Genomic DNA, 14,453 nt, shown 5'->3' with positions numbered 1-14,453 from the left:
AGGAGGCATTACATTCGACCCTTGTATATAAACACCTGCAGATGAGGTGAAGTGATATGAACAACACCAGGCTTCTCATCAGAAGTATAAAGTGTCAGAACTTTTGCCTTCCTTTTCCAATGCCGGATTTTCTGTACTATAAAACAAGCATTAAGACTAGTATGTTCACAAAGGATATTCATCATTAGAACACCATGTCCCAGCATGTTTTCTGAATACTGAAGATGTGGTACATCCACCACAGCTAGGCTCTTTGTTTATAATCTATGAGGTATTGCACCTTAGCTAAATAAGACCCATTTATGATGAAAGCAAGGCCACCAAGCACTTCAGTGTATTGGAGAGAAACCACAAGAACATGGTAAAGATTTTTAAACATCACAGTGCTTAAGACTGAAAACCACTGCTAAAGCTACTTAAATTTCTACTTTGGTGGTCTGTTATTTTGCATCATATGCACACTCATCTCCTCAATCCTGTACAATGTATAGTGGACATGAACTGCTTGATGTAGCAACTGATGATTACTTTGAGCCTACTATTTCAGATTACAAACTGTACATACAAATTCCCTAATCATATGGTGCAGGATCAGTTGGATTAACAATTTCTCACTTACATATAAGTGCATCGTTTATAGGACAAGCAGGCATTCAGCTGCTGCAAACAGCACCCTGTCTGCCTTGCTCACATCTGCTTGCCACTTTCCATCCAGAGAGCCCATCAAGGCATGAAGCATATGGCCTCAAGATGGATCATGTTTGTAAGTTGCGTGCATAGCAAGCACTGCAGAAATTATAAATTCAATTGGAAGTACTAACATGACTTGTTGGCACCATTCGTGTAACCCATCACAGCATAAGAGGAAGACAGACAAAGAAGAACTGTAACAAAACCCACAATGGTCCTGAATCTTTTTTTGTGTCTCCTGGTTACAGCTCTGTTGGATTAGTGGTTTTATTCTTGGATAAAAACAGCATCAGACTATCAAACCATGTATTTGTCTTGCTAAGTGCCCCAAAAGGCCAATACTGACATCTGGTACACACAGTTACTGCAGACCTCAACTGTGTGATGTAGTTTCTGTTCTTAAGTACAGCTGCAATGCAATTACCCCTTCACAAAGGAAGAGGATGATATAAAAAAAAATTAAAAAAAAAAAAAAAGCTTTCTGAAGGAAAAAGAAAGTGAAAATGGAGGAAGTATCAAAGAAAAGAAGTTGCACCTGTGTACACCACAGGTTGAGTGAAGAGTTATGAAGACAGAGAGGAAAAGGGCCCTTTAGAAACAACTTGATCACAGAGAAAACAAAGGATTCTGGCAATTTCTTCTTCATGTAAAGTCTAATCAGCTGTCTGTCAAATGTGCCAGCAAGAGAAGGGCACACAAAAAAATCTCTCAAAGATATTCCAGGACTGTTAAAACACCTCATACAGCAAAAAGCAGAAGATAGTTCCTGACACAACTAAAAATAATTCTGTTTGTTTTCAGAGGATAAATTTGATCTCCTAATAATCTTCAGCTGTATTATCATCACAATTTTCAAGACAGATGAAGAGACACTCAAATATTGGAGCTCAATACCTAGCAAGGGAACTCACTGCTCCTGAGAAGAGTGCTGGGGTAGGCTGAGCACTTTGCTGCTCAGTTTCTTGTGTTTGCCTTAGAAAATGTGTACGAAAACAAACATTTGAATACCTCACTATGCATTCTTAGATTTTTTTTTTTTTGCCCTGTTACACAGAGCTGCTGACAACTGTGCATCCCCGCATTATTTATTAAGTTTTCCTGATTTAGTTCCAGCAGAAGTGACAAAACAGCTTAGTCTCCTTCAGGATGCATTGAAGTCACTTCTAATTGAAGAAGCAGAACAGGAGAGAAGGTTTTTATTCTGTCCTTGTGCTCTTTTAGTTAGTGTTTTTTGTTTGGTTGTTGTTGTTGTTGTTGTTTTCCCCAACAGTGTCCACAGAAGCAAATGTAACTTAGTATCAGCCAAGAAGCAGGAAAAAAAAAAGCCCAAAATAAATGGAGGAAACAGTTGTGAAGTGCTTTCTTCTGACTGAGGTCAGGAATGAAAAGCATTTGAAGTTCTCAGGTGTGAGGGGAATTTATAGACTCCTGGCACAACAAATTCCCAGAAATATTCCTTTTTCAGAACTTTCAAGTTGTGTTTGTTTTTTTTCCTTCAGTTGTAAGAAATAACAGAGTACTTTCATGTCCCAGAAAAGGATCACAAGCCAGCACCCTTTTCCAAGTGCAGCACTAAGCTATATCAAAGTAGAATCATTTCAGAGTGAACTACAGCTTAACTAAGGCTACTCTGACAAGAACATTTTGAAAACTCAATCTGACAAAATCAGCTCAGCCCTGGTATCACACTGCATGGAATTGTAGGTGTAAGAAGGAAAATAGGAACTAGCAGGTTTAAATGAAGGGAGACAGGCGTATGCCCAACCGTGTCAGCTCTATGTGCTGGAAACAAGCAGTGCATCACCTTCAGGTCTTTGCCCATTCTTCACCTATTCTCGACCTGCCCAGGACTGGAACACTACTGGATCAGCAAAGACACTGGAGATGAGAGACTTCTGACATTTGTGCTGAGTCTTGAAAAGGTGGCTCCTTTCTCTCTTTATTCCCAGTTACATTGTTATTTCTTAAAGAAGCAAGATACAGTATATTCTATAGGTGAACAATGTTTCTGTTTCTCTTTTCCCTGCTTGGTCTTTTTTTATTTTTTTATTTTATTTTTGACAGGTTTCAAAATTCCTCTAAATTCAGTAAGAAGAAAGTTACCTGCCAAACCTAATCTGAAGGCCAGAACATCTGTTTTTTGTTGTTGTCACTGTTTTTACACCAATTCCTTGCCTGAAATATGTCAATTTAAAACTTAACCCAATCTACTAAAAAAAAAAAGTACAACACTTTGTCTAAATTGAAGATATTGTTTTCAGTGATGCTACTAAGAGGATCATGCTAAAACAAATCAGCCTTTAATTGGTTTATAGAGAACACATGAGCATCTAGGCAAATAAAAGTGTATGTTTTATGAATAAGTGCTATAATAATCTGCTTGTTACTTGGAAATAAAAACAAACAACATTAGCATAATAAAACTGTTTACACATCCTAATGAAAATGTGTCATTTTCTCCTCCTGGCTTTTATAAAGCAGTCAACGTACACCATGAGTCCAATACACTGAATTTTACACCGGGTGTTAGATGATTTTTTTTAATTTTTTTTATTTTTTTTTTTTTATTATTTTATTTCAGGTGATGCATGTTAGTGCTTGGACTTACTGAAAGAGTCCTTGAGCACAGTTAATGGTATCATAGAGAGGCCAAAATTAGTAAGATCTACCAGAAAGAAGCAGTGCAGAACTGATTGCTCTCTAGATTCTGAGATGAGTTTTACAAATCATTTCTATCTGGAAGCTGGAGGATTAGCCTGACGTAAATTTCTCAAGCTACATCTGTCATAAGAAGGCTAAAAAAACAACCAGCCCACTGAGCAAGAACTGGAACTTTGGGAAATGGCTTAAATAGCACAGAGTTCTCAACTAACACATCTACACTCATTGCATATTTGAATAGACTCAAATCAGGAGCACATTGCTTGTCACCTTTACACCTGACTTAAGTGTTGAAAGAAAAAAAAAAAAAAAAAAAAAAAAAGGTATGGAGCATTCCAGCCATGGCTACAGACAGTAAAAGCACAGGCATGCCCAGCCAGTGCTCACTCTTTCAGCTTGTGTCGCCAAGACAAGCGGGTGGTCCCAAGCACATGGCAAGTGCTGCCTCTATGGAAGTCTCATCCTCTCTTCCTGGAATCTCCTACACTGGATTTCTAGATACTTCTGAGAGCAACATCACCCTCATCAACATTACACAGAACATTCCACTGTTTATCTGCCTTACGCTTCTGATGTAAACACATCTACTCTCACCCAAAGAATTACTTTACCTATGCCCAAAGGTATGACTTTGTAGACCTTTTATAAAGAATAGCATTAGATTGGAATGGAGTGTATGTTTTATTATATAGCAAGCTGCAGCTGTATGCAGCTGTTAAAAGAAAGAAAAAAAAAGACATTATTCAGGCCATCACAATTCTCCAGTGGAAGAACTTATAGCAACAGAGTTAACAGATATATACATCTGTTAGAAATAATCCATAGAACACAGATAAAAAAACAATGACATATATGTATTCTGCTCCAAAGACTGGAAATAACAGAAAAGAGGGAGAGGAAATTCTCATCCTACAGAATGACTGCTGGATTCTTCCAACTGCTGTTATGCCTATGAAGTTACAGGCACTATGAACAGTAACCTCTGTATATGGACAATAAATTGTCCACCGAAGTGAACAGCAGAATGATTTAACTTCTCACTAGCTGTAACACAATATAGGAGATATTTGAAATACTTGACAGAAGACTATAGACATTCAAATTCAGCAAGTACCAAGTGCAGAGTATGAAACTCCTTTCCCTGAGCCCCAGTTCCAGTTCTCTATATTGGAGCAGTGCAAGCCAAGTGTTACAGCTCAGCAAGCAGCCTCTGCTTCTGGGCAAGGTCTCCATTTCCCAGATCCGAACCCTGCAGACCTGCAACCTGACAACCAGCTGTGGCTGTCCTGGCATGACTCAGGGGAGGCAGGCAGGGAAAGCAGCAGAATCAAAAACAGAAGCATGGCTGTGATGTGGCACTAGAGCTGCAGGAACGTATTACAAGAAGCACCATCTGAAAGGCTAACCTGAGAACTTCCAGGATTGGCATAGTGCTCACAGGTACATCCCTGTCAAATGACCCAGATCCTGACGGATGCCTCAGCACATGCCTGTGTCCTGTGAACAGATGCTGCATGCCTGCCAAGTCCGCTGCTGCAGCTCTGGTGTGGCACAGGAGCAGTGGAGGAGCAGCTGTGTCACAGTTCACAGAACCCATTGCTGATGAAGTGCTCACCAGGACAGAGCCAGCTACTGGCACTTTGCTTTTTCAGATTTTGGACAGCAGGTATGTGGAAAGAGCAAAGTCACTTGGAATATCCAATTTTTCTCATTTTAGAGTAACTTAAATAGAATTGAATGTAATGGGGCCCTTCATTGAGTCTCATTAGGGAAACCTGGATTGAAACACTCACAGCTCCAATGGAAGAAATCCCAATACTACAAACAAACAAACAAAATGTTACCCTGAACTCCAAGGTGAGAAACCTTCAGTGATCTATCTCAAAACTCCAAAAAATGCATTAATTCCACAAGCCAAGCTAACAGAAATAAATAAATAAGCGTAACACCTGAAAGTGCAGCTATTTAGTATTATGTTAGTCCAAAGCTTTTATGTCAAAAAATGCAACGGAAGAGGAAAATTTGGAAAACGGAAGTGAATTTTCCACAAATCATAGCATGTTTTCATTCATTCAAATCCATATTTTTCATAGGTCTGTGTTTGTATCCTTACAGGCAGAAATATAAAAACAAATAATGCAACAAATATATATTTCATTTATTAAGAAAAAAAAAATACACAGGGCACCTACGTTCAAAATGTCCTTAGACAGAACAGAAAGGAAATGGAACAGAATGCAATTAATCCTTGTGAAATCTTAACAAGAGAGTTTTACTGCTGCTAAAAGCATACAAGCAGCTTTGGACAGAAATATCACCCTCACCACTGCTTTCAGTGAAAGACAATTTCCATCTCATGCATGACAGAGCAAGAGCTGTCCTATGGAAGCACTAAACCCAGGAGGACTGCCCAAGGAAAATCAGAACAGAATTGTGTCTGTAGCCTGAAAGATTTTGCCTTTATTTATTAACGTTAATGATTAGATTTGGTGCTGCTGAAGTCATAAGATTGACATTCTCAGATGCCGAATTCTCCCTGTGGTAAAATAAAAGTGAAAAAAAAAAAAAAAGTGCAATGGTCACCTGCAATGTGACTTTCCATGCCGCGACCCACCAGTTGGTCTGAGACAGTTAAGTTAGCGAGAGAAAGAATAGCTAAATATAATCACGTTCCATTATTAAGCATCTACTGAGGCTAATTACAAGACTGGCAGGGTGATTTCTCTGATGTAACCATCTAACACCCAGGAAATGAATGGAAACCACCAATCCATTTTGCTGACACACATTAGGAAAGAGTGAGCTCCTCGTGAACATCTGACAAAATCCTCATAATGTCTAGAGCCAAACAGAAGGAACAATAAAAAGCAAACCAAACATTACACACAAAACAAAAACAACACCAACAAAATAACCTTCAAAATCTCAACAGCATTTAAGGGTTCAAAAGACCAAACAAGCAGATAAACAAAATGGTCAACTAACTGATGTTAAAACAAAGAACGCCAAACCAAACATCTGTACAGCACATTTTGCTAAAGATCACAGTTCATTCTCTAGAGGAAAAAGAAAGAAAAAAAAGAAAAAAAGAAAAAAAGAAAAAAAGAAAAAAAGAAAAAAAGAAAAAAAAGAAAAAAAGAAAAAAAGAAAAAAAGAAAAAAAGAAAAAAAGAAAAAAAGAAAAAAAGAAAAAAAGAAAAAAAGAAAAAAAGAAAAAAAGAAAAAAAGAAAAAAAGAAAAAAAGAAAAAAAGAAAAAAAGAAAAAAAGAAAAAAAAGAAAAAAAGAAAAAAAGAAAAAAAGAAAAAAAGAAAAAAAGAAAAAAAGAAAAAAAGAAAAAAGAAAAAAGAAAAAAGAAAAAAGAAAAAAGAAAAAAGAAAAAAGAAAAAAGAAAAAAGAAAAAAGAAAAAAGAAAAAAGAAAAAAGAAAAAAGAAAAAAGAAAAAAAGAAAAAAAGAAAAAAAAGAAAAAAAAGAAAAAAAGAAAAAACGATCCACTGTAAATGATTGCAGTCTGATATCTTAAACAGTAAATCTGAGCCCAACCATGTGATTTTGCTGGATGCTACCTCAGTTCTCAACAGAACGCTGTCCACAGGTACAGCAGCATCAACTGCATGAAGTTTTCTGTTCACAGATTTTATTTTCTTTTTATAATTTCCTGAAAAGGCACACAGCCATTAAAGCTACCGCCTTAGGAGGCCTCCTCTTCCTGTGAAGGTGTGTTGCTTTTTCTACTGACAACAGTAAACTAAAACAAACTCTTTACAGGGAGTTTGTGTCTATGTAACTATGTGTGCACCCAGTGAAACTGCATCTAATCCAGCCCTGATAGCTGCATACTCCCATCTCATTCCTTCCCAGTCAGAGATCTTTGAATGATGCTGATGCCCTCATTCTCTGACAACACAGAGTATGCAACAATTGCCTTTTAGCTTATTTTCCCCAAACCAAAGAAAAACAGTGAAACAAACTTCTTTTTTGATGCATCCATTTAAAACTGATTGACAGGTCATACTGCATTAGAGACACACAGGTTCAGTTTGCATGCGCATCAGTAGTTGTGACATATGGAGATGACTGAATCGAGCAAAAATGATTCTAACCCATCGACAGCGCAGTTCATTTTCATGATAAATAAAATACACTGTCAGAGGGTTTGCTTTTTAATTAGTACCAGGCGAAGCGTTCCTTGTGGTGGCCAACAATCACATCTCCCCACAGGTAGCCACCTGTCTGCACCTGACATATACGTCCAAAGAGAAACAAAGCCACCAAAATCACGTTTAAAAAAAAAAAAAAAAAAAAAAAAAAACCCACAGCCGAACAGGACCGCCAATACACGATCCAGCGGTTATATAAATCAATGCTAAAAATAAACTTCCGAGGCGCGGGGCGGGCACAGCAGCCCCCTACTGCCGTGCCCCGTGCAGCCCCGCGGCAGTCCCCCCGCTTACCACCAGCACGGGCACGCCTGCGGTCAGGGAGTAGAGGAGCACCGGGGGCACGGCGCTGCTGTCCTCAGGGCCTGGGTACGGCTTGCGGTACGCGCCCTCGTAGCAGAAGAAGCCTTGCACGTTGACCGCGAAGGTGTCCGTGTATTCGAAATAGTAAGCCAGCATCACGGTCCCTGCCATGATCACCATCTGGAAGTAAAGCATGCTGGTGAGCGGAGAGGGCACTCGCATGTACGGGGGCTCTGGCGGCCACGGCGGCCCCGCTCCCCGGCGGCATCCACCGCGGGCGGCGGCGGGGCGGGGAGCGCGGCAGGGCGGGGAAGGGCAGGGCAGGCGGGGGCCCAGCCCGCCGCTTCGGTACCGGCTCCAGCGAGGCGCCGGCTCGAGCAGCGGGCGGGCGGAGCGCGGCGGCAAAGGGGCGGCAAAGGGGCGGCTTCGCCCCGCCCCGCCCCGCCCCACCCCACCCCGGAGAGCACCCGCGGCGCCGGACTTCAGCCCTCCCGGAAGCGGAGGAGTCGACTCCAGAGACCCGGCCGCTGCGGTAGCGGGGCTGCGCTCGCCTCAGCCGTCAGCATGTGGGGCGACCTGCCCGGAACACATCGCGGCTGCCCCAGCCCCGCCCGGTAGCTATGTATTTCAGCGTTAAAAGCCTCAAACGGGCAATATATGCTCTTCTGTATACGCATAACTTCTAAATGAATTCATGTTGAAAGCCCTCATTTAGCAGCAAACGAATAGCTGCCATAGCCCAAGTAGCACCTCCAAATAAAACGTGAGTCTGTTTCAGTGTCAGAAGAAATCATACATGCTCAAAGCATTCCACTTAAAAATTCCTATCTGCACATCTAAAGAATGAACAACTGTGCCCTGTGCTTGCACGGAATCACCCATGCACAGGCTCTGGTCCACATGCTGAACACCAATAGCCAAGAAGTTACTTCCATGCCTGCTCTATACCGTGCTACCACCAGCAGCAGGCTGTAAGAGACTCCTTAGCATCAAAGATTGCACTTGGCCTACTGAATCACAGCTGTTAGAAATAACCAATTGCATTGGATAGCCCTGCTTTTGTAATGTGCAATCATTCTTCTGGTGTTGCACTTTGGGTTTAACTGTTTGCTTTCTTCTCCTTTCTGAAGAGATTTGTTCATCTTCGGTGCTGTCAGTTTCTATGCATTTATTTTTAATTTGCCCTTGAAGAATGCACTTTTCCCATTTGGATTCCACATGCAGTCTGTTTTTGTATGTTCTTAACATACTCCCCAGAATAATCTGAATCATGCAATCTGCATTGCATTCACCAGTCTGCTCTGGATAGTTGCATACCTTAGTGAATAATGCATAGTGAGACATGAGACATCTTGTGGTGAATTCTGCCTAGCACAGATTTCATTTTCCCCATTTCTTTAGTTCAGAGTCCAATATCCATTATCAAACACACACAAATCTTAATTTCCCCCTGTAGGTCACACACAGATAGCTACAATGTGAAGGTATAAGGCCCAAACCCAGGAGCACAACTGCAGTGCACTCAGCTCTTCAGCTTCAGCCAAGCGGATGGCCCAGAGGAACACCGGGAGCTCCTCATGTGCAACTGTGACTATGGCACAGTATGCTGCTGCATGATGAAGTTCCAATATCCAGCTAATAAAATACTTCTGAGTTTTGCTATTAGGTGCTTAATTCTGTGTTACAGATACACAAAGGGTGCTATAGGAATGAGAGGACAGAAAAAGTCCTGCTTTACAAGAATTGTGAAGCTGCTGTCAAAATTCCTGAAGGTCTTTGGAAAGAATCTCTACAGGTTACAAAGCCCAACCACCTTGTCAGCACAGCTCCAGGCAGAGGTTTCTTGGGGCCACACCATCAGCTATTAAATATCTCAAAAGCTGGAGATTCCATAACCACACTGGACAAACCATGCCAGTGTCCAACCCCTGACAATATTTCCATTCATTAAACCAGAACATCCTGCATTCTGTCCCAGGCTCAGACCCTAATCCTGTGACGGGGACCCCAAATACAAGAATCTGACTCCACCTCCTCCACACCCTTTCATTCTAAGCTAAATTACTAACACTTCTGGCTGTACCTATATCCATATCCTCAGCGCTGTGCCTTTTCTGTCGTTACACAAAAGACAGCAAGTAGATATTGACTGCTATTAGATGAAACATAGACTCTCCTCATTGCCATGCCTCTCAATTTCTTTAATAGTCTTTCTCCATGTGTCTCTTTAACTTTACAGCAGCGATGCTATTGAGGCTCTAAGGTCTGGCTTCCAGACATTTAAATATATGGTATGCAACAGGAAGGAATAAATCTACTACATGCAGTATTCACTTGTATTATTGGCTAAATCTAGTTCCTTGTGCTTCAAATGCTACAGGTGAATTTGCCATTTGCTGATAGAATTGTAAGCCAGAGAGCACAAGATTTAAGTCACAGAGGAGTTTTAAAGTTATCGATTGATTTAAAATCTTCATTGATACAAGACTCTGATCGCAATGAAAAAAATTAAAGAAACAAACTCCTTTAAGTGTTGCACAATCACCACAGCATTCCCAGCGGCACTGCTAGTATGTCAGACCTTGAGAAAGATTTCTTGCTCCATTGTTGTCCATGGTATTTTTAATAGCACATTGATTTGTTTGCATATTGCCAAAGGATTGGTTCAGAGCACTCTGAAAGGCTTGGTTGCTTGCAGTTGATAAAGTGTCGCTTAGTTTCTGTCTCAAATAAATAAATAAATAAATAAATAAATCCGTGTAATTGATGGTTGCTACAGTTCTTCCAATATAAGTTGATTGCTGCACTATGTTGAATACAATCTGTTACAAAATGAATTTATAAAATGCTTAAAAATGTATAGGCAAGGCAAGTCCAAGCTCCAAACAACACAAAGTATTATGAAAGGCAGGAAGATAATAATAGCAAATATTTATTTTAATAGTCACAAACAAATTCCCATTGTTGCAAACATACTTTAAAGCATGGCATGTGGACCCCTGGCTTGCCTTTGTAAATATGCAGTTAGCCAATCAAGTGAAAACAGAGCTATACTTTTTATTATAATGAACATGATATTTATTGGTTACCCAGTTAACTATGTAAGCATGTATTAGATCAAACAAATAGAAGTGAAAGAACACATTAGTCTCCAGCAACTAACACAGGCAGCTAAATATATTCTGCAATTACAGTATTCCCTGCTGATTTATATCAGTGATATGCAGTGACAGCAGAATGGAAAAAAAAAAAAAAAAAAAAAGCCCAGAACCAATAATTTTGGTTTCAGAAGGGTACTGGTAAAATTGTCAGTTGACCTTTGATGACAGGCAGACTGGTTTTGAAACTATTCTTGGGAATAATTCCTCTGATCTTAGAGCAGAAGTTTCCCCTCAGAGTCTTCATAGATCTGTCTTGTTATTTTCATTTGCTACTTAATTTTAAGTGAAATATCATCTCAAGAGACACAACGTAGAGCAGCGCAGACAAAAAACTTTAGCTCCAATCATGTGTAATACTTTGAAATCAAAACCCTCATAACTGGGATGTATTTCCAGTTCAAAAACAAATTCACTAATTCTTCATGTGCTTTATATCATCATTTCTTTTTAAAATAATTTTCTAGTTATAAATCATTGCCATGGCAAAAAGCATTAAAGATACACAGTCAATGCAACAAAGCTTTCCTAACAGGAATACTTGACATGAAATCATCCAACTGTTTTTACTTTTCACTTTCATGCTGTATCAGAGTGATAGCATTTGGCAACTCCATGGAAGTTTCCCAGTTACATCTTCACATTACACTAAACCAGCCTGTACAGAAGGGAATATTGCATCTATGTTGATGATATAACAGCAATGAAGAGAAGGAAGAAACTGAATTGTTAGAGACCTCCTGGCTCATCAAGGCAAATTTGGCAAATAGAAGGAGAGAGACTTGCATAAGAACTTATCCGCAAACTAACTTGGGAAGCAAAGGGTATCTGTGATGCAGGAAAAGCCTTTCAGAAACTTCTTCTGATTATTAAAATCCTAAAGGCTGGGGCATTTACCAGGTTGGATGCCACCCTAGACAACCTGATCTAGTGGCTGACAATCCTCTCCACGCAGAGAGGCTGAAACTAGATGACCTTTAAGGTCTCTTCCAACTAAACACCATTCTACAATTCTGTGATACTACCAAAATTACGCTCATAGGAACATCATAATGCAAGAGAAAAATAATTTTCAAGCAAGTGGAGCACAGCAAAGAATCAGAAGTGGAGTCTAACTCCCAAAACACCCACAATATGATTCAGACAAATTAGGCATCTAACGTAAGCTTTTCATGTGGTCTTAGCATGCAGTTCACAGTTTCAGCAGGTGACTAAGCTCTACTACATTAGGGCAGGATGAATCATCCTCTCAAAGCACCATTCATCCCATCCTGAGAAACACCAGTGCCTGATGATACCACTTACAACAATAAAACAAGCTATGATGACTACCTTAGACTATCACCCATCTTTTAAAGGGCTGCAGTGAGACATGATCAATTTTACTTTTAACTTTCACTTGCACATCACTAAGTTAGTTCCAAAATAGGAATTCTACTTCTCCTGAGTCACATAGGGAGGGGGAAAAAGAAAACTTAGTAGTAGCATAAGTAGTAATACTGCATTTGCCTTCCAGTGTTATGTAGAGCTAGACCCAGTTTCCACAGAGGGCAAAATTTTGCCCCAGTAGTCTTAGGCACCTCATACAGTACAATAAAAGTACATGAGAGAACGAACAGACGGAGAAACAAATGAGGAGGACGACAACGCAACAATGAAATGATTGAGTTAGATATAATGAGTAGTAGCCACAGCACATTAGTTGCCTAGTCAGTGTTTACATCAATAAGATAATTAATCTTTGTAAAACTGCTTGCTATCTTCAAACTAAGGAAAAGTATTATTACTCACAAGTTCTCCATAGGCTAGAACAGAACATTTGGGATGCCAGAGGCACATTACGTACCACCAGCCTGTACATCTTGAGAACTAAACCCAGTATTAGCACTTCTACTACCATGCCATCAAAATAAAATAATAAAAAATAATAATTAAAGAAAAACAAAAACAACCCAAACCAGAACACACTTTTGTCAGTGCAAAAATGAAACACTAACATCTGAATGCTCTTAGAAAGATTATTTAATCTAAACTAAGATAAACTTAGGAGAAAGCCTTCTGCTTAGAAAATTGTTACCACAACTATGAAGTTGTGATTTTCTCTAAATATGTTTTCAGTAACTACAGTATTACACAAACTGTTAGTAAACCTGTTAATCTTTTGAATAATTGGTTCAATAAAAATAATATAACTTAGGAATAAGCATCCTCTTCTCATTCATCCAGAATGTCATCCTTTTTAATAACTCTTTGGTGATGGAACCTCCCATTCAAATGCAACCAGTGATACCTTGAACTACTGATGCAGCAGATTATGGAATCAGTAGCTGACATAAGCAGAGCACACACTTACTCATGATGCAGTAATCAAGTGGAAAGAAGTCACATGGACCTACCCTATGCAGTGTACTGTATGCATCTGCACAGCTAGAATTTATACATAATTCAAAATTAGTTCAGACATTTGCACAATGCCTGAAGGTTTTACAGACCAATTCAAAAAATTCCCTCTACATATTACTGAATTTCACTCATTTGATTATGGCAGTCTTGCCATGCTACAATTTGTCTTCTTTTGTACATTTTTTTTACTGTAAATAGTGAGGCCAATTAATACAATTTATCAATTAAATATTCTGTATATCCACACTATAGGGACATGCTTAAAGTGAACGTTTACCCGTTTATCAAGATTCTGCATAGTATGAAATTTTTGTCAGTCCGAAAGCACATAAGCATGAAGGAAAGAAATCCTCAGTACATCCAGTCACCTCTTCGTGGTTATGCTCTCACCCACAGTTTAGCCACCTGTAGTATAGTAGCACGCAGTGCTTTTAAGCATGCAATAAACACATTGCTCAGAGATGTGTGAGCAATAGCCAAAGTTGCTAGAGAGGTGGTAGCACTTCTAGATTAACTAAAGAAGATCTGGTTCATCTGCAGAAAAATTTGCGTGAAATATCATCCTCTGTGTGCTTGTAAGATTGATGTATTATAACTTGGACTCTACCTGGATGAATCCAATGTCTGATTTTTAAATTCCACTCTTAAATAGCATCCAGAAGTGCACAAAATAAGCTCAACTGTCACACTGGCAAGTCAGTACACAAGTGTGAGGTCGCCCTTCTGACACTGAGGATTCATCAGTTCAGGGGCAGGTGCATAGTAAAACTTGCACAGATATCTCACGTCATAACCAGGCTTGGCCCTCAGCAATAGTATCATGAACAGGTTATAAAGGACTCCAATGACACTTTCAAGCACAAGCCTGTACATAAGATTAAATCAACCCACTTATTAACTCTCTCTCAAAAGGGAAAGACAAATAGACTAATATCATAAATTATGCATGTTAATCACTGTATACATTTCCAGACATACTTATCTAGATACTTTCCTTCTATTAGGTTATCTTCATCCTTGGAGATATTCCAGACTGGACAAGGCTTGGAGCAGCCTGAACTAATGTTGAAGTCAACCTCA

At 39.5% G+C, this 14,453-nt stretch overlaps 1 protein-coding gene across 7 annotated transcripts in view; it reads right to left on the bottom strand.

Moving 5' to 3' along the window:
- The window catches only part of PLPPR5 (phospholipid phosphatase related 5), a 198,235-nt gene that overhangs the window by 35,239 nt on the left and 148,543 nt on the right, over positions 1–14,453 (bottom strand). For 3 of the 7 annotated variants that reach the window (XM_015290744.4, XM_046944981.1, XM_040704971.1), the window contains one exon: positions 7,804–7,992. In XM_015290744.4, the coding sequence (XP_015146230.1) occupies positions 7,804–7,992 (189 nt within the window). Of the gene's footprint in view, positions 1–7,803; positions 8,103–10,393; positions 10,537–14,453 lie in introns of those variants that run through there. The other 4 variants (XM_040704968.2, XM_040704967.1, XM_422320.7 and 1 more) reach the window with 2 other exon arrangements.

The sequence above is a fragment of the Gallus gallus genome, chromosome 8 (genome assembly GCF_016699485.2).
Source record: "Gallus gallus isolate bGalGal1 chromosome 8, bGalGal1.mat.broiler.GRCg7b, whole genome shotgun sequence".
NCBI lineage: Eukaryota > Metazoa > Chordata > Aves > Galliformes > Phasianidae > Gallus > Gallus gallus.
This window is presented reverse-complemented; position numbering and strand designations above follow the sequence as displayed.